General features: G+C 33.6%; 1 protein-coding gene across 1 annotated transcript in view; it reads right to left on the reverse strand.

The window, feature by feature from the left end:
- Positions 1–247: 247 nt before the first annotated feature.
- Positions 248–18,805, reverse strand: part of LOC120413979 (D-2-hydroxyglutarate dehydrogenase, mitochondrial) — a 38,788-nt gene continuing 20,230 nt past the window's right edge. Inside the window, exons 2-4 of the mRNA XM_039574987.2 lie at positions 8,981–9,955; positions 832–988; positions 248–769 (exon numbers count right to left, since the gene is read on the reverse strand). Coding sequence (XP_039430921.1) covers positions 347–769; positions 832–988; positions 8,981–9,930 — 1,530 coding nt within the window. The 5' untranslated portion in view covers positions 9,931–9,955 and the 3' untranslated portion in view covers positions 248–346. The remainder of the gene's footprint in view (positions 770–831; positions 989–8,980; positions 9,956–18,805) is intronic.

Below are 18,805 nucleotides of genomic sequence, written 5' to 3' on the forward strand. Positions count from 1 at the left end.
CTCGAGCTCGACCTTCGTTTGCATCAGGACACTGTGCCGAAGAGTTCATCATTTATGAGTTAAATTATATATTTTTTCACTTAGATTGCCATTTAGCACAATAAACAAACCCGCAATATGTTATTTGGAGCGTTTGTCCAACCCCTACAACAATTTCCAGGTTTTCTCATCAAATGAGACGCAAACTGTCCCTTATACATAGGAAACTGCATATAACAATCCAATTGTTGAATAATTAAAACCGTGCTTTTATCAACACATCTGTTTGTTTATTTATTTTTGAATATTAATTTATATCACTTTATTTCCATACAAGAAAAAAATCTCATTTGCACAATACGCAACTCTAAGCCTGAGGAAGCACTTTGTAGGGGTTCAAAATTCCGTTGGGGTCCATCATCTGCTTCATCTGCTGCATCAACGCCAACGATTCCGGCTGCTTCGAGTACTTCAGGTACTTGGTCTTGAGGAACCCGATCCCGTGCTCAGCGCTGACACTTCCCCTCAGCTTGGACGTGTACTCGTACACAAACGGTTCCAACAGTTGGTAAATCTCAGGCGTAAACTTTTCACACGACACGTTCAGATGAAGGTTCGAATCGCCCACGTGCCCATAGCCGGTGACCTTGGTTGCCAGCGGACCAACCCGGTCCCGCACGGCCAGCACGATGTCGTAAAAGTTGTCCAACGGAAGCGAAATGTCGTACTTGAAGCAGTAGCCATCGTTGATGAGACTGTCAGCGATCAGTTCACGGAGCTTCCAGATGTTCTGGAAAGATGCGATTGGCAGTTAACATTCGTGTTGCAGTGATGCGATGACGAGGATCTTACCCTCATTTTTGTAGGTTCGTTGGTAACGGTACCGTCTAGGACTATGCCTTGTTCCATTGAAGATTCCAGAAAATTGGTTAGCTTCTCCTCATCGTGATTCATGTTGCTTCCGGAAGTCTCGATTAACATATAGAAAGGATACTTTTCGATCGGTGACCTAAGAAAGGTATTAAATTCAATAATATATTTAATAAAAGTAGCATGTTTTTCAAATAAAAACAATTTTTATGATTTTGAACTTCAGAAAATACCCTGATTTTTTTTTCAAATAAAAAAAGAAAAGAAAATATAAACAACGAAATTAAGCACGGTGTGGTTCGTAGAACAAACTTAAGATAAAAAAAATCGGCAAGTCTGATATTTGGTCGAATCGATATATTTCGCCAAGTATGTATGCACAGAGTAACCCAGAGGGAGCACTGGCATTTAATTTATGGTTGCGTTACGCGGTACATCGTGGTACATCCCCCCTTCAGCAAAACTTTCTGGGCCTCGAAGTAAACTGACGTTTAAGGCGTTACTTTTTTTTCGCAGCAACCAGGTTGTTGTAAGTTGTCAAAAAATTTCTCAATCACAACAATTCAATCATGTAAATTTTCTGATGGCAATCCAAAGGAATCAAAAGAATTTCAGTGAAATTTTCAGAAAACTAAACATTCTTTTAAATAGAAAATTGTGCGAATTTGTTTGAGAGACTATCCGTGGCCAGACAATATCTCTAACTTGTTTTAAGGGAATGACGGAACATGCCACTAGAAAAAATTGTGTTGTTAGAAGAATCTTTTTGTTTTTATGTTTAATTTTCATTTATATTCCTCAGTGTGGTCTGACTTGGTGCAAAGACTTCTCTTGTTTTTGGGACTAGACACATTTTTAGTCGTTTTAGGAAGGACGGTTAACCTCAAGTATTATTCCCTAAAAAAAAAATATGTCGCTACGAAAGATTTCCCTCTTCCCACTGAGAATTTTGGCTCGAGCCAAAATTCTCAGTGGGTTTTGAATCTGCAAAGAATGCATAGCATGTGTTTGTAAGTGAGAAATCCCTTGGAGACTGCTGAAAGGTTCAGACGCCCTTCCCCCCTCCCTTTTTCCTTGTTAACTAAAGTTCACAAACAAATTTGTTTGTATGTGGCGTGGACAATCGCCAACATCTCATAAAACCTTAACAGGACCAACTTCGTCAGAGAGTGCTCATTGATTCCATTGACATTGAGCAAACTGCTCTGGTATGTATGTATGTATGTATGATCCCCATACCCGCAGGCAACTTGGTCCTGGAACACATGTGAGCGCTAGGTGAACAATTCGATCATCTTTTACTCCGTAATCTGTACACTCACGAGCATAAGTTTTTTTGCACGAATTTTAGTGCTACAAATACCGGCGCATAGATCAAAATGGTTACCCTCTTCCCTCCCCAAGCGCCGGGAATTTGTAGCGGGTGTAGGGACACTTTGCATAGACGCCCTTGTTCCCATCACGTCACTGAGGGTATGGAGCGACGAGAAATTAATAAGCATGCCCCCCCAGTCGAACCTTCATTAGAGAAGCAGGCAATCCACAACTCACAGCGAACGACTAAGGGAACAATGACATTGAGCAAACTGCTCTGGTTAGGCAATAAGATTTTGCCTAACCCACGAGCGGCAATTACGACTCAGCTGCATATTCATTATCACCATGAGATAGCAAAACAAAACCCGGAAAGAATAGACCAGGATAGATGCTATTGCCCCACCGCCAAATTAAAGTATTTGGATGGTTCTGAGGAACACTGCAGGATTAGACTGAATTTCAACGTTTAACTGCTTCATCAATGCCTTTTAAATTCAAATAAATCAGAGAACTTGAACAGAAAAGATTCAACAGCAAAGCCATCAAAACCTGACAGTTGTCAAAACAAACAAATCTGAAAAATCCTGAGTTTACTTTGATGAAAATGTAGCTTAATCAAACCCGTAACGCTCGAAACATAACGCCCAAAGCCGCTACCTTTCCAAAGGGTATAGTCGTAACGGAGCCACCAAATTAGCTGACAACTGTTCGGACTGTTCTCTCTGGATTACTCTGTGATGTATGTATGTATGTATGATCCCCATACCCGCAGGCAACTTGGTCCCGAAACACATGTGAGCGCTAGGTGAACAATTCGATCATCTTTTACTCCGTAATCTGTACACCCACGTGCACAAGTTTTTTTGCACGAATTTTAGTGCCACAAATACCGGCGCATTGATCAAAATGGTTACCCTCTTCCCTTCCCAAGAGCCGGAAATTTGTAGCAAGTGCAGGGACACTTTGCATAGACGCCCTTGTTCCCATCACGTCACTGAGGGTATGGAGCGACGAGAAATTAATAAGCATGCCCCCTCAGTCGAACCTTCATTAGAGAAGCAGGCAATCCACAACTCACAGCGAACAACCAAGGGAACATCCTACCGCGTATATAATAAGGTTGGCGTAGTTTTCTTGATTGTTTTGTGAGTATGATAGAATAAGTGAGAGTTTTTTGTGTTAAAAAAAAGAACGGGCTCACCAAATAAGAAAACTTCAAATCCTGATCCATTCCAGCCTTCGAACTTGTGGCTTCCAATTATGTCAAGTTCCAGTTTCTTGGAATTGAACCGCGACGTCCATTTTCTGTTACTGTTGCAGCTGGGGATTGCTGACCGTGATGAAAACCAGAAAGGAACACCAAATTTTGAAGCTGTCACAAGTTCTTCAGATCTTGACGGCCCCCGCCTCATAAGCGGAAGGTCCAGGGTTCGATTCCCGACCGGTCTCCTTGAAATTTTTCGACTATAATTGAACTTTGAATATGAACAAAAAACGCATACAATCAGGTGGGATTCGAACTCATACCTCTGAGAGTCGGATGCTCTAGCCATTCGGCCACCAAGGGATTAATACTCCTTGAGTAAATTAGTCCGTAGTGGTGAAATAATGTCACAAGGTCATTTACTATATAATACAAAATCCCTTCCCCAACGATTCCCCTACACACCACACACCATTATAATCTATAAATAACTCGAATCGGTTGGTACGGTATGTCCCCGGCTTCTTCTTCTTCCCCTGATGGTTCTATGAAATGTGGAATCCGTTCATAGAATCTGTCTCATGCGGTTAATGCAACGCAGTAGGCCGGGACGCTTTAATGAGTGTAATACACTTCGGGGGTTCTCGAAAGTACTGCAATCATTAATAATGACAAGAAGGAACTTGAGGCGTAATATAACCATAAGTTCTTCCCGGATGCTTTCTTCGGACTGGCTGCGCTTGTGTTCGATTAGATTAGATTAGATTAGATCACAAGTTCTTCAGATCTTGAGTGATGATTTTGAAGATTTTCCCGTTGAAAGGTTCCGTGGTTCCTCTGCCAATTGTAAAACAGCTGCTCAGGTTCTCGGCATAGACACTGAATCGCCGTAAACCGTTCCTCTCTGCACTTTCACATTTGAATTCGAACATTCAAATATTGTTATTAAATACTCCGCTAGAACCACTACCGTGGCCTTCCACAGCAATCAAAACCAGTACCGGAATCTCCGGAATCTGCCAGGATCACAATTTTGGATAAATATTCAAGGAAAAAAAACGACAGCGAAAATCTTTGACGTCTTTCTCCGAGCGTAGCTTACTTCCTCGAATCGATATATTTCGCCAAGGGGTCTAAAACAACTCTTTTTTTTAGATTTTTTTTAAAGATTGTATAAGATATTTATTCAGAAAAAAAATCGTTCTTCAGAAAAATCTGTTTTTTCTTCTTAGATGCAAATGTATCCTAAATCAACAACATTGTAAACGTTTTTCAGGGAAAATGTCGTCAACATAGATTTACGGATTCTTAAATGCATGCAAAGCAAATGCAAAGTGTTTAAAAATCAAAACCAATGACTTTTTCGATAACGCTTATCAAGTTAAGGGTTGAATTAGACCTCTTCTAGTGACACTAAACTGAAACATTTTTTTCAAAATTGTATTTTTGGACAGGCTTGCATTTACAAAACAGCGGATAACTTTGCAATGATTCATCATAATCAATGTTTTAGGTAATTTTGGAAAGGAAATTTCAAGAGCTTTAAAAAAAAAATGTTGGGATTAAACCGTTCTATATTTTTTAAAAGCTTTTAATTTGGTAATTCAAACTTTATTAAAAAAAACAATTATTGAAAACTTCTGACATTTTCATTAAATTATATTAAAATTTATTTAAAGCTGTTATTTGAACCCCTTTTTTTAATAAAATAGTGCGCTGACCGTCAGAAATGGCTATTTTTTTTAAACAATTGTATTTTTCGGCCGAAAAATTGTACGGAACGAATACACTCATCCCTCATATTCGGAACAGTTTACAGTTCAGAACAGTTCGGAACAGTTCAACAAATCATAGCAAATCGATAATTGAACATAATAATTAGCTTTTACCTTCATTTGAAAGCTATTCTTGCGATCTTTGGAAAGCTGTATCGAACAACTGCAAATTTAAACTTTTATATCAAGTTTTTAAAGAAAAACATTGACCCATGAAAACCACAAATTCGGAACACTTTTTTCTTACGGATGTAAACAAACTTTGATTCTCTCTTGGAGACTATATTTTTAACAAAATAATGACTTCACTCACTGAATTCAATGAAACTCAAACTTAGTGATGTTTTATAAATGGTCTGATAACTTTTTTGTGAAAATATCAGTTAAATTCAGGTGTTCCACAATTGTGGGAGGCACAATAACATCCCACAATTATGGAACAGGCAATTTGGAGGCAGTGTTTTGCTGCTCTGAATAAAATAGTCTCGAAATGCAGTTTTTTGTCCCAAAAGAACTACTTTTACTAGTGAAATAGCAAAAGAATGTCCAAATAAAGGTCCTAAAAATAGCAGGGGCGCCAGAAAAAATGCATTTGGCATACTATTGACAAAAAATCACAAAAGTGTTCCCAATTTGTGAATGTTCCGAATATGTGGGATGACTGTACGGAATCAAATGAAACTATTACTAAGCATTTATAATTTTCTTCCCAAAATTGTTCAAAACATAAAAAACTGCTAAAATTTCGCAAAGTTGCACACATTTTTGTTTAAAATAAAAATAACAAGCAAAAGTATCAACATTTGAATGAAAAAGTTGTTTTAAAAACACACTCAGTTGTTTTGCAATCAATAGTACCGTAAAACGGGGTGACTTTGATAGGTTTGCGATTTTTCCGTAAAATGAAGAGTACAATTAAAATACGTGCGGAATGGGTTAGAATCATACTGACCGTGGTAGAGAAGTGTTCAAAGTACCTCAAAAAGAACTTTTCATAAAATTTTGAGAAGTTTAAAATGTTAGTTAAATATAGTTAAGAAAATGTTGATGAAAGTCATTATTCAGGTCAGGTATTTAAAAAATGTGTGATTTGACGAAAACAAAAATTTGAGAGAAAATAAAACTTTTTTATTAGAAGTGGGAAATGGTAGTCAAAATCGAAAAAAAAAATAAAAATTCAAATAACAAGCCACAGTCTCAATTGTTGAATAATGGACAAAAAATACTTTTTCGCTCGTAGGTTGCCATTGGCACCAAAACTAATATTTCTTCAGATTTCTTTCGACATCCCATAGGGAATGAATTGGGCTACAATGTCTTTTCATTAGGTTTGACCAAAATTAAGAATATACCCAGGATCCAGGGCTGTTTCTTTGTTCTCCATTTGTTTCATGTAAATCTTTATCTTATTTATTTACATTTATTTTCGTGTAAATCTTTCAAAACATGAATTAAAAGTGTTTTATTAGAAAAGTGTTGATTTTCTTAGAGTGTCTCATTGTTCCCCAGCTGTCTCATTGTTCCTGCCAAGTACGTCTACAATTGCCGTTCAAGAGCCAAACGACAGCGACACCTAGTGTTGAGTAGCAGAACAGAGCGAAGAATGTCGATTGAAATTTCCGCCCTTTGAGGTTATGTATGCGAATTCTGTTTTGTTAAATTCCAGCGTTGAGAACAACTTTTGAGCAAAAATTCGAGCTGATACTTTGTTAACTTTTGATGCTCTATCATTTTAAACAACATTATTTTCTCAAAATTATTTTTTTTTTCAAAATTTTTTTATTGCGTTAATTTATAGAGGGCAAAGAGTTAACAATCGTACTACTTGAATTTTTTCTCAAAAGTTGTTCTATGAGCTGTAAATTCAATTTTAAGTTTGCATTCCTATGTAACCGAACAGCGAAAATTTGAATCGTCATTCTTCGATGCTTTGCGCCACCAGTCGGAATTTTTGAGCTTTTGATCGCGAATAAGACAGTTGAATAAATCTGGCTGAAGACGTCAGATCGATCTCATAATTTGGTCAATGTTAGAACACCCAAGTAGCAAACCAAATGCTCCTAAGTTTTATCAGTTTTTATAAAACATTTGGAAAAAGCGTCTTATCAAGTCAACCTTTTATCAAGTCAAGGCTAAGCAAAACACTGTTCTTGAAAATACTTTGAAAAGTTTTCGAAGAACATGGAGCAAAGTGTTATTAAACTCTTTCTCATTTACTGACAATTATCTTGAAGAAGATATTCCCAGAACAAATTTACTTCACCAAATCAGTATTAAAACCAAGTTGTTTAGGGGAAGCTTTTTTAAATATCTTTTTGTCATGACCTTTTAAATGTCAAACTCAGTCTCCTTTTAGCAACAAGAAGATCGGACGTTTCGAAAGTGCCGGGCTAGCTCTTTAATTTAATTTATTGAGGAAAAAGATCATAATCTTATGTGAGTGAGTGATTAAATTTGTAATTCACGAAAATGACGAAAATGTGCCAACACATGTGTTTTGAATCTACCTCCAGTGAGCTAAAACTTGCAATAAGTGTTTGACTATCGATTCAATCGTATCGAGAAATTCCTGCCATTGAAATTTCGTCAATCAATTTCTAGAGATACCTCGAAAAAATAAACACCGAATACATTATTCTATCAACATAACTCTCATTTTTCATAAAATTGAAGCAAACTTTTCTTGTTTAGCTGTAAACATCATCATGATGCGCAGATTAAAAGAAACAAAATGCAAAATAAAACTCATTAAAACATGCTGATGAAAAAAAAAATACAAATTCGTTGAAAGTTAAAAACCAAAAGTGTCTCATTGATGACTACCCTACCCTACACTACTTCAGTTGTTTTAGAATCATTTGTTTTTAGAAAATGTTAGATTTGACGAATACGAATATTTTAGCGAAAAAAACTTTGTGCGGTTTGTTTTGCAAAACCCAAACATGCCAAAAATTATTCTAAATGCAAGGGAATGCATATTAAATTAATGTGAGCTGATTGCACTTCCGTTGAAATTTGAATAACTGAAAATATGGGGTTAAAAACATGTATGTTGTGTTCAAATCAATGTGGTAGATGCTTTGGTGGATTTTTGACGAATTATTTCAAAAAAATCCACCGCGGTTAACCAAATCAAATTAACAATAGTACTAAGAACTAAAATGGAACATACATTTTATGAGGTGAAAACCCGACATAAGTGACCTTTGTATTCCATAAGTTCATGAGAGTTGTGAGAGTGTGTGCGTGCAACATGGAGTTAAACCACGTCCGTCCGTGGTTAAAATTTTTTAAGTGCCATGGAAAACTTCACAGAAAGTTTAAATCCATGTTGCAGATTTGACAGCTCGATACACTTAAGAATCATCGCACAATTTTCATATTGAAAATTTAATAAATAAGAAAACAAAATGAAATGATAGTAAAAAAATGATCACAACTATTTTTGTTAAGGTCACAATTCAATTGTTATTAATTTTGTGTTGGAAAACTACATACTTTTTTGTACTTGTTCAATTGGTTGCTTTAAAATTGTGAACAATTAGAATAATAAATAAACATTGTTTTTTAGGCGATTTAAAAACAAAACATATCCAATCTTTAATTGAAAAATAATCAGAGGTGACGTTGGTTCTGAGGGTGAGATTAGGTCATGACGAATCAAATGCCGAGCAAACTTAAAAAGTATAAATTAAAAGAATAACAAAAAAATTAGTAATTAATTACATATTTTAAGTGTTATGAGAATTCATTTACGAAAAAATTACTTAGGGAAAGGACAAATGGAATAATTTGTACAACTGATTTTATGAATACGTTTGTTGTGTTAACTTACTGCAGATTGAAATGCGTTGTGCTAGCCTCCAGCGACAGGGCATCGATCATCTCGCACGACGAAAGAATTTCTCCGAGACCCCGTTTTGCCGCCAGAAAGGTACTCCTAACAGCGTCAAAGCTTTCCAGCCCCAGAAAAGCTACGTTGACCGACTTCGATGCCGTGGGACAAAAGATCGACAGCCGGGTGATAATTCCGAGCGTTCCTTCGGATCCAATGAAGAGATGCTTCAGATGGTAGCCAGTGTTGTCCTTTTTAAAGTTGGACATCAGGTCCATGATGCGACCTTCAGCTGTGACTGCTTCAACTCCCAGAACCGATCCGTGAAGGTTCCCATAGCGGACCAGTCTCAACCCTCCAGCATTTGTGGAAACATTCCCGCCAATGTGACAAGATCCTTTAGCTCCCAGGTCCAGCGGCATCACCAGTCCCTTCTCGTTGGCTTTCTCCTCCAGAGTTCCCAGCACACACCCTGCCTGACAGACCAGAATCCCCGAGTACTCATCGATCTGCTCGATTTTGTCCATCAACTGTAGCGAAAGGACAACCTCATCAAACACCGGAACCGATCCGCCGACCAGACCAGTGTTGCCACCCTGAGGACAAACTGCCAACCTCCGCTCGTTGCAGTACCTCATTATCTCCGCTACTTCACCGGTACTCTTTGGTTTCAGGACCACCCGACTGTACCCGCGGACACTTCCCAGGTAGTCGATGTTGAAGCCCTGAATGTCCTCACTTTGGGTGAGAACCCGGCTGCCGCCGAGGATGGACTCAAATTTGGCAATGTCTCCATTGGTCACTTCGGCGAACTGGCCACGCTGGACCGGGTAGCGTTCCTTGGTTAGCGCTGGGATCTCTCGGTGGGTTGAGGATAGTTGGCGTGCTAACGACGGGATTGGTTTGTGGCGGAGGAGTTTGCCGGTGGAAGCAAGATATCGGAGCAGCATGGTTGGGATTGGGGTTAGGAAAAATCTGTCGATGAAAGAAATAAAACAAAGAAAACATAAAGGAAATACGATATGATAAAATTATTAAAACTGTTTGATTTCTCGACACAAAAGAAATCCCTCACCAACTGGTGTTACTATGAGCAAAAATCTTGGCCAAAATACAAAATAAACGATATAATAGGGTACTTTAACCATTAGTGGACCCCCCAGTGGCAGTGCGTGGCCGAATGGTTACGCTGTCCGCTTTGTAAGCGGTTGATTCTGGGTTCGATTCCCATCTGCTGCAACCTTCCATCGGATGAGGAAGTAAAATGTCGGTCCCGGCCTTGGTTGTTAGGCCGTTAAGTCATTCCAGGTGTAGGAGTCGTCTCCATGCCATAAGTACAAACAACACACCAAACCAAGCCTACTCCGGTGGAATCGCTGGCGGCGGTTGGACTCGCAATCCGAAGGTCGTCAGTTCAAACACTGGGGTGGAAGGTTCCTTGGAGTAGAAAGAGGTTTTGGGTGCTCTCCCCATTCAAGCCTTCGGACTCCTAGGTCGAGCAGAAACTTGCAATAGAGACCACAAAATACCCGGGGGTCGTTAATGTGGATGGTTTGATTGAACCCCCCAGTAGAGCCAAAGCACATTTTCACAAATTTTCAATATTTGTAGAACTTTTTCAAAACCCTTTGTATAAAACGATGAAATCTGTAATCTTTTGAAGAATTTTGACTATTTGTTTCATCAGTTATTTGTTTTTGAGCAGAAAAATAGCCATTTGAAAAAGAAGTGTTTTTTGCCCTTTTTCTAAAGTGGACCCGGGTCCATAATCCGATTATGGACCCGGGTCCACTATAGGCAAACTGTTATTTTTATACCAAATTTAACCGATATTTGATGTTTTGATGCATGGTGTAGGATAGATATAATGAATAAAAGATTGATTTTGCTCACTTTTCATCATATACAAATAATTTTGTTTACAAAATTAAAAGATTTGCAGACAACAACACGCTTAAAATTGTGATTTTGGAGAATTTTTCATCAAAAACCCTTCAGAGGGTCCACTATATGAATGGGTCCACTAATGGATAACGTACGTACGTTTTCCTTTTTAATTCACGAGATATTAAATTTTTAAGTTAAGAGTTGATTAAATACCCAAAAATAAAAAGGAAAAGCATGTTAGCAATTTTTTAAACACTAGTTTGTGTAAATGATTGACCTCCTCTGCAAATTCACAGTTTTCGCGAATTTTGGCAAATTCCAGACTTTTTCCGATTTCCCGACTTGAGTGGACTGAATGACCATAAAATTTAATACTAACTTTTCTTTCTGGATTGTTGTTTTTTCCTTACCCTTGACTTTATTTTACTTGTATCCCACATTTTCTGTTATATTTTTTCATTTATCATAATTCATCACAAAGTGTGTTAACAGTCCTTGACACAAAAAAAACTCTGTATTGTAATTTTGACTTCTAAAATAGAAGTCAAAACACATCTAAAATACGATTTTTAAACATTTACAAAGTCAATTCACCAAATCAATAATTGTATGAATTCTGCCTAAATGCTTCTGAAACACAATAAAATAATTGGAAGTTTTTAGTCAGGAAAAGGGTTGAGTTTTTGAGGGTTAATCATTTTGGTTTATATTTCAATGTAATTTCAATTGATATTTTGAACGTTGTTGAAAATCATTATATCTTTTCCTTCAATTCTGGCTTAGGAGAACAGGAAAAAAACAAGTATAGAAGTACATTTCTTACTTCAAAACACTTGATATTGTTTTGTGATTTAGTTTCACGTTACACATGTTGTGTTTTCCAAACAAAATTAGCAAAATTCAATTAAAAGAAAAAAAAAATTATTTTGTCGTTCATACTGTAACAAAAAGTTTATTTTTCGTTATAAGCGAGATCAATTAAATTTACTTTTGGTCTTGAAACTGAGACTGAGAGAAAATCGAGGAAAAAAAAATATTTGTTCAAATTTCTCTTAGAAATTCACATTCATCGCCTTTTGAGTTGATTCTTCATGCACATTTTAAATCCTATGTACAATAATAACACCTTTATCCATGGGTGTCCAACCTGTTTGATTTTCCTTAAGTTGTGTACTATACGATCAAGTTGGAACCGGCTTTCTGCTTTGGGACACTTGTGTTGAGATCATAAATTACGCCGGAGAAGTGGCACCTTTCGAATCAATCAGTAGACAATTTTTGAGGATTTACGGCTTGCTTTGAAATATTTTAAAGTTACCTGTTTTGAGCGACTCAAAAAAATATGTTTTGCTAGTGTTTTTGTTGAAAATAATAGCTGTCTATTATACTCAAGGTCCAACACTACACGGTGGAAACGTCAGCCCAACTGTTCGTTGAAGTATTGAAGAAAATATCAAGACCGCCGTCAATAGGTTGACGAATAATAAAAACATTAATTCTGTCTAACCCCTAGGTTGCACAATATTTTTTAGCAGCTGAAAATATTATTTTTTTATTCACATGGTTATCATTTTCAAGAGTCATCAAACTGCTTAGCCATTTCAATTCGATGAACAGACCAAACATTTTATGACAGAAGTTTTATTTTTTGGCATTGAAAAATTTAAATTTTAATGAAACGTGTTATAAGTTATAACGCAGAAAAAATATTAGCAAGCATTTTTTTTTTTACTCTCAAACATGATTTAAGACAAAAATGTAAGGTTTAATGTGAATCAAATTAAAGCTAAACTCAAAATTTAGGTGACAGATGCCAATTTATCAATTTAATAAGTTATTTTAACAGTCCAATTTTAAAAGATATTAATGTTTTGTCTCATAATTTGGAGCCTAACATTTCAAAGGGGCACATAACTTTTGTAAGCAATGGTGAATAGTGAATCCCTTTCCCTCAAATGACAGTTTACATGAAATAAAGTCAGTTCATACGAAATGACAAGCACGATTTTTTCATAATAATTTTGAAACAAAAATATTAAAATTCAAAAGTAAGAAATATGTATCCGCATTTAAAATTCTTTTCGTTTGTTAAAATATAGCCTCAACTAATCTACTAAAATTATAAATTTTCATTTTAAACAGATTAAATGGATCGATTATTCATAAAGTTATCGTAAAATGTTTATTTTGTTTATTTCTTATAAAATGTTAAATTTTTAAACTAAAGAACATGTTTGGAAACCTCAAACCAGAAAAAAATGAAAAAAATGCGTATAAATTCTTAGACATTTTGCAAAATTTTGATAGCAGCAAAACTTCAATCATGTCAAAACATTTGTTTTGGAAAATTTGCACAGTAAAAAAATGATGGTAATATTACACCTGTGAAGTGGTACATCATTTATAAATGATCATAATTTATGATTTTAAATGTCAGAAAAAATGTGTAATTTTACCTCTGAAAATCTGTAATTTTACCACTTTTCTGGTGTAATGGCACTTTTTCAGTCTAAATTAAGGTAGGTAATAAGGCTTTCTAGTCACACTCTTTCTAGCAAAAGTTTTTTGTCAGGCGACTTCTAGCTGTTTTTTTTTTACTGGCTGCCCGATACGTCAGACAACATACTTCGCAGAGCGCGGTTTAGTTACCCTCCAACTTCCCACCCTCCAGATATTTTAAACGGATCTTTACCCTCCACCCTCCAAGTTTCCAAACAACTTTTTCAAAACGGCGTATGTTTTATTTAATTAAACATACATACAACAAATTGAAAAGGTACTCTTGGACAAAAAATATATTTGAGAGCTCTCCGAAGATAATACTCGATCAATTGTAGAGAAATCTCTTGCAACAACACCACCACCAACCGCCCTGTTCCGCTATCGATGGCTAAGTTATGTTTCAAGCAGCACCACTACCCACACTAGTAATGTTACATCAGCGATGGATAAATTAAAGTTTTTAATCAATGGGCTTTTGGGAGCGATTTAGAATTATAATTGGCATAATTTACCGTTTTTACTTTTGAACAAACAATTAATTAACAGATTAATCACATTTCGCTTTTCAACTAATGAATCATTCCTTTCTAAGATTTTTATTCATTTCAATAATTTTAAGCATTTCAATAGTTTGAAGTATGTTAAGTTGATTTTAAATATTACGAGTAATTTTTATATTTAAGGTATTTCAGGTATACGAGTGTATCAAGTTTTTTAAAGTTTTCAAGGATTTAAAGTGCTTCAAGTATTTCAAATATTGTATGTATATCATGTATTCCAAGTTATTCAAATATTGTTTATCCAATTAGTTTTAGTTTTTTAAATAATTCAAATACTCTATTTTTTAAATTGTTTCAATTATTTCAAATTGATTTTAATTATTTCAAGGATTTAAAGTGTAATAATAACATCATGTGTTTCAAGAGCTTCAAGTATGTAAAGTATTTTGTGGATTTTAAGTATTGCAAGTATTTCAAGTTTTCAAAGTATTTCATGTATTTAAGTACCTATTTCAAGTATTTCAAGAATTGATTGATCTTAAATATTTCAAGAATTTGTAGTTTTTTTTATGTATTTTGAGTGTTTCAAACAAGATTCATGTTTGGAGTTTTTTTAAGTCCAATGAACAAAATTTAGTTTTTTTTTGTGTTTCTGAAACCACATTGCGTCAAAAACACTCTAAAGCCAAAATCAAAATTGGACCTTTATAAAAATAATGGAAGTAAATAAAAATCTCAAATGTTTCTATTAATTCAAGTTTATTAAATACTTCGTATACTAGTATCTTAGTATTTCATGCAATTCAAGTTATTTAATTACTTATAATATTTTTTGAAAATTATTTTAAATTCCTTCAAATATTTCAAATTGATTTTAAATATTTTAAGAATTTAGATTTTTATAAGTACATCAAACATTTCAAGAATTTCAAGTATTTCAAGTTTTCATTATAAGTAATTGAAGTATTTCATTTTTTCCAAGTTTTCGAAGTAGGTTTTCAAGTGTATCAAGTGTTTCAAACACTGTGTTTGTATAATTTTAAGGATTTAAAGTATTGCGAGAACTGAATGTATTTCAAGAATGTATAGTATTTCAGATAGATCTTAGATATTTCAAAAATTTGCAGTAATTTAATATTTCGTAGTATTTGGAGTGTTTAAGCAAGTTTCAAGTATCTAAAGGGTTTTAAGTACTTGAAGGGGTCTGGGGTTTTTTCAAGTCCAGTAAGCAAAATTTAGTTTTTTGTTGTTGTTGTTTTTTTGTGTTTCTGAAACCGCAATGAGTTAGCGGTATTCAAAAACACAGGCAAAATATTGGTATGGACCTTCAAAAAAACTAAATACTTCTTGTATATACTTGTATATGTTTTCAGATATTTCAAGGATATCATGTATTTCATAAATTTCGAGTTTTGAAGTATTTCAAGTTTTAATGTATTTCAATTTCTATGATTTGAAGTATTCTAAATTTATCTTAAATATTTCAAGAATTCGGTCTTTTATGTATTTTGAGTGTTTCAAGCAATTTTCATGTATTTGAAGAATTTCAAAGATTTCATGAACTTGAAGGATTTCAAGTACTTCATGTTTGGAGTTTTTTACAGTCAAATGAACAAAATTTTGTCTTTTTGGTGTATCTGAAACCGCATTGAGTCAGAGGTAGCAAAATTGGACCTTTAAAGAAACAATAGAAGTAAATAAATATGTTTTAAGTATTTCAAATACTTCATGTTTTCAAATTCTTCAAATATTTCAAATCGATTTTAAATATTTCAAGAGTGTTATAAGTACCGTCATCAGGGGTGACATTGGGTCTGGGGGTGAGATTGCATCATACAAATTTCGAAATTTTTGTCTGATTTTTGTCATTTCAAGTTTTGGAGTATTGGGTTTTAAGTCTCATAAGCACTTTAAGTTTTTAATTTTTTCCAAGTTTTCGAAGTAGGATTTCAAGGATTTAAAGTATTGCGAGAACCGAAAGTGTTTCAAGAATCAATAGTATTTCAGATTGATCTTAGATATTTCGAGTGTTTCAAGTATATGAAGAATTTCAACTTCAACTTCAAGTCTGGGGTTTTTTCAAGTCCAGTAAACACATTTTTGTTTTTTTTTTTGTTTTTTTGGTGTTTCTCGAACCGCATTTAGTTAGTAGTATTCAAAAACACAACAAAATTTTGGTAATTGGACCTTTAAAAACTATAGAAGTAAAACAAGTATCAAAAATTTCTAGTAATTCAAATACTTTAAATTTCTTGTAATTGAAAAACTTCGTGTTTTCGTGTATTTCAGGAATTTCAAGTTTTTCCAATATTAAATGTATTTCAAGTTATTCAATTAATTCGAGTATTTTGTTTTTTGAATTAATTCGAGTATTTTATTTTTTCAAGACCTTGAAGTATTTCTATTACTTTAAGTTATTCATGTGATTCATGTAATTAATTCAAGTTGTTTAAGTCATTCAAGCATTTCATTATTTTCAAGGACTTTAAGTATTTCGAAATGATTCAACATTTTTCGATTACTTTTATTTTTTATGTATTTCAATTATTTCAAAGATTCCAAGTATATTAAATTTTCAAGTTTCTATTATTTAAAGTCTTTCTGCTTTGTTTTTTTTTGTTATTATATTGAGCATTTTAGGTTTGTCGAGTATTTTGATCATATGAAGCTTGAATTTTTTACGTGTTTCAGTGTTTTAAAAATATGTTAGTGATTTCGGATGTTTTAAATGTTGTTGAAGTATTTTAAGAATTGTTAACACGTCAAATACTTCCTGTTTAAATATTTTATCATATATTCCAAGCTACAAAAATATTTCAACTGTTCAAGTAATCTTTGAAAATATTGTAAATATTGAAAGTACAATAAATAGTTTATGTATTCCAAGTACCATTTTATTTGGGTTTTAGAATGATTTTCACTTAATAAGAACATTTTTTAAATTTTATACTGTTATTATGTTATTAAAGTGTTTGAAGAATCGAAAACATCGACAAATTTCTATTGTTCCAAGATTTCTTTTGTATATTCAGATGAGTTTCAATCATTATTATCACTTTTCGGTTTACATAAACTCCTTAAAATATGATGCTTTTATAATAATAACATACGGTTTTTAAAATTTTATTCAAAAAAGGAAATTAATTTAAATTAGTTATTTTATTTATTTAGAAACACTTAAAAAACTGGTATTTTTGTCAAATTTTTGCTCAAATAATTAAAGTATTTCATGTACTTGGTACTTGAAATACCTTAAAAATCTTAAATTATTGAAATTCTTTAAAAAAAATAAATAAAAAAACATGAACATAATTGAAGTGCTTGAAAATTAAAAAAGTGTTAAGATGATTAAAATATTTGATACACTCCAAATATTTTTAAAACTGGAATCACTTGAAAATGAATAACTTTAAAAACTTAATATAATAGAATTACTTTAAATACTTGAAATACTAGAAATATTTTAAATTTGGATGTGTACATCGAAGGTTATATACATGTATAAAACCAACAAAAAATCATATTACTGAAAATTTATTAAATCCTCTAAAAAAAAAAAAAAGATTTTCAATCACTCCTGAAACGTTTATAAAGATATTTCATGATTAAACTTAGTAAGAGACGATTAAATCTAAAAAAAAAATAATTGAAATTATAGAAAAATTAAAATATTAACATTAACTGAATTACTTGAAATACATGACTTATTTGTATTACTTGAAATGCTTGAAAAACACAAAATACTTGAAGTACAGGAAATATTTTAAATTCTTTATGAAATTAAAATAAATGAAAAAGATACTTGAAATATTTACTTCAACAACTTGAAACACTTGAAATACTACAAATATTAAAAATCAATTTGAAATACTTGAAATCCATGACATAGTTACAAATGTTGAAATGATTGTGTTCAAGAAATACTTGAAAACTTGATTTACTTGAAATGCTTAGAAAAAAATTAATACTTGAAATTCTTTAAACCCTTGAAATACTTGATGCACCGTGAGGGGGTGAGATTGGGTCATACAAATTTCTGCATTTTTGTATGAACCAATCTCACCCATGATTGCGGTACTTATAATACTTGAAATGCTGGAAATACTTTTTTTCATAAAATTATTTTTATTAGGTCCTTTTCGGTGCTGGGACCTGGTTAGGACCAAGTCGGCTTTTGTAATTACATTTGACTTAATAATTACAGAGGATCTTGTGTGTAAATGTTAGTGAGAGGGGAGCCCTGGAAATACTTATTATACTTAAAATCCATGAAAACTGCAAAAAACTTGAATTACGTGAAATCTTTAAAAACCTTCAAAAACTTGAGTGTATCATACCTGAAATACCTTAAATATAAAAATTACTCGTAATATTTAAAATCAACTTAACATACTTCAAAATTTTGAAATGCTCAAAATGATTGAAATGAATAAAAATCTTAGAAAGGAATGATTCATTAGTTGAAAAGCGAAATGTGATTAATCTGTTAATTAATTGTTTGTTTGAAAGTAAAAACGGTAAATTATGCAAATTATTAATCTAAATCGCAACCAAAAGCCCATTGATTAAAAACTTTAATTTATCCATCGCTGATGTAACATTACTAGTGTGGGTAGTGGTGCTGCTTGAAACATAACTTAGCCATCGATAGCGGAACAGGGCGGTTGGTGGTGGTGTTGTTGCAAGAGATTTCTCTACAATTGATCGAGTATTATCTTCGGAGAGCTCTCAAATATATTTTTTGTCCAAGAGTACCTTTTCAATTTGTTGTATGTATGTTTAATTAAATAATACATACGCCGTTTTGAAAAAGTTGCATGAAAACTTGGAGGGTGGAGGGTAAAGATCCGTTTAAAATATCTGGAGGGTGGGAAGTTGGAGGGTAACTAAACCGCGCTACTTCGCAGGGCTGTGACAGCTACAGCTCGATCATAGA

The sequence above is a fragment of the Culex pipiens genome, chromosome 3 (assembly GCF_016801865.2).
Source record: "Culex pipiens pallens isolate TS chromosome 3, TS_CPP_V2, whole genome shotgun sequence".
NCBI classification, from domain to species: Eukaryota; Metazoa; Arthropoda; class Insecta; order Diptera; family Culicidae; genus Culex; species Culex pipiens.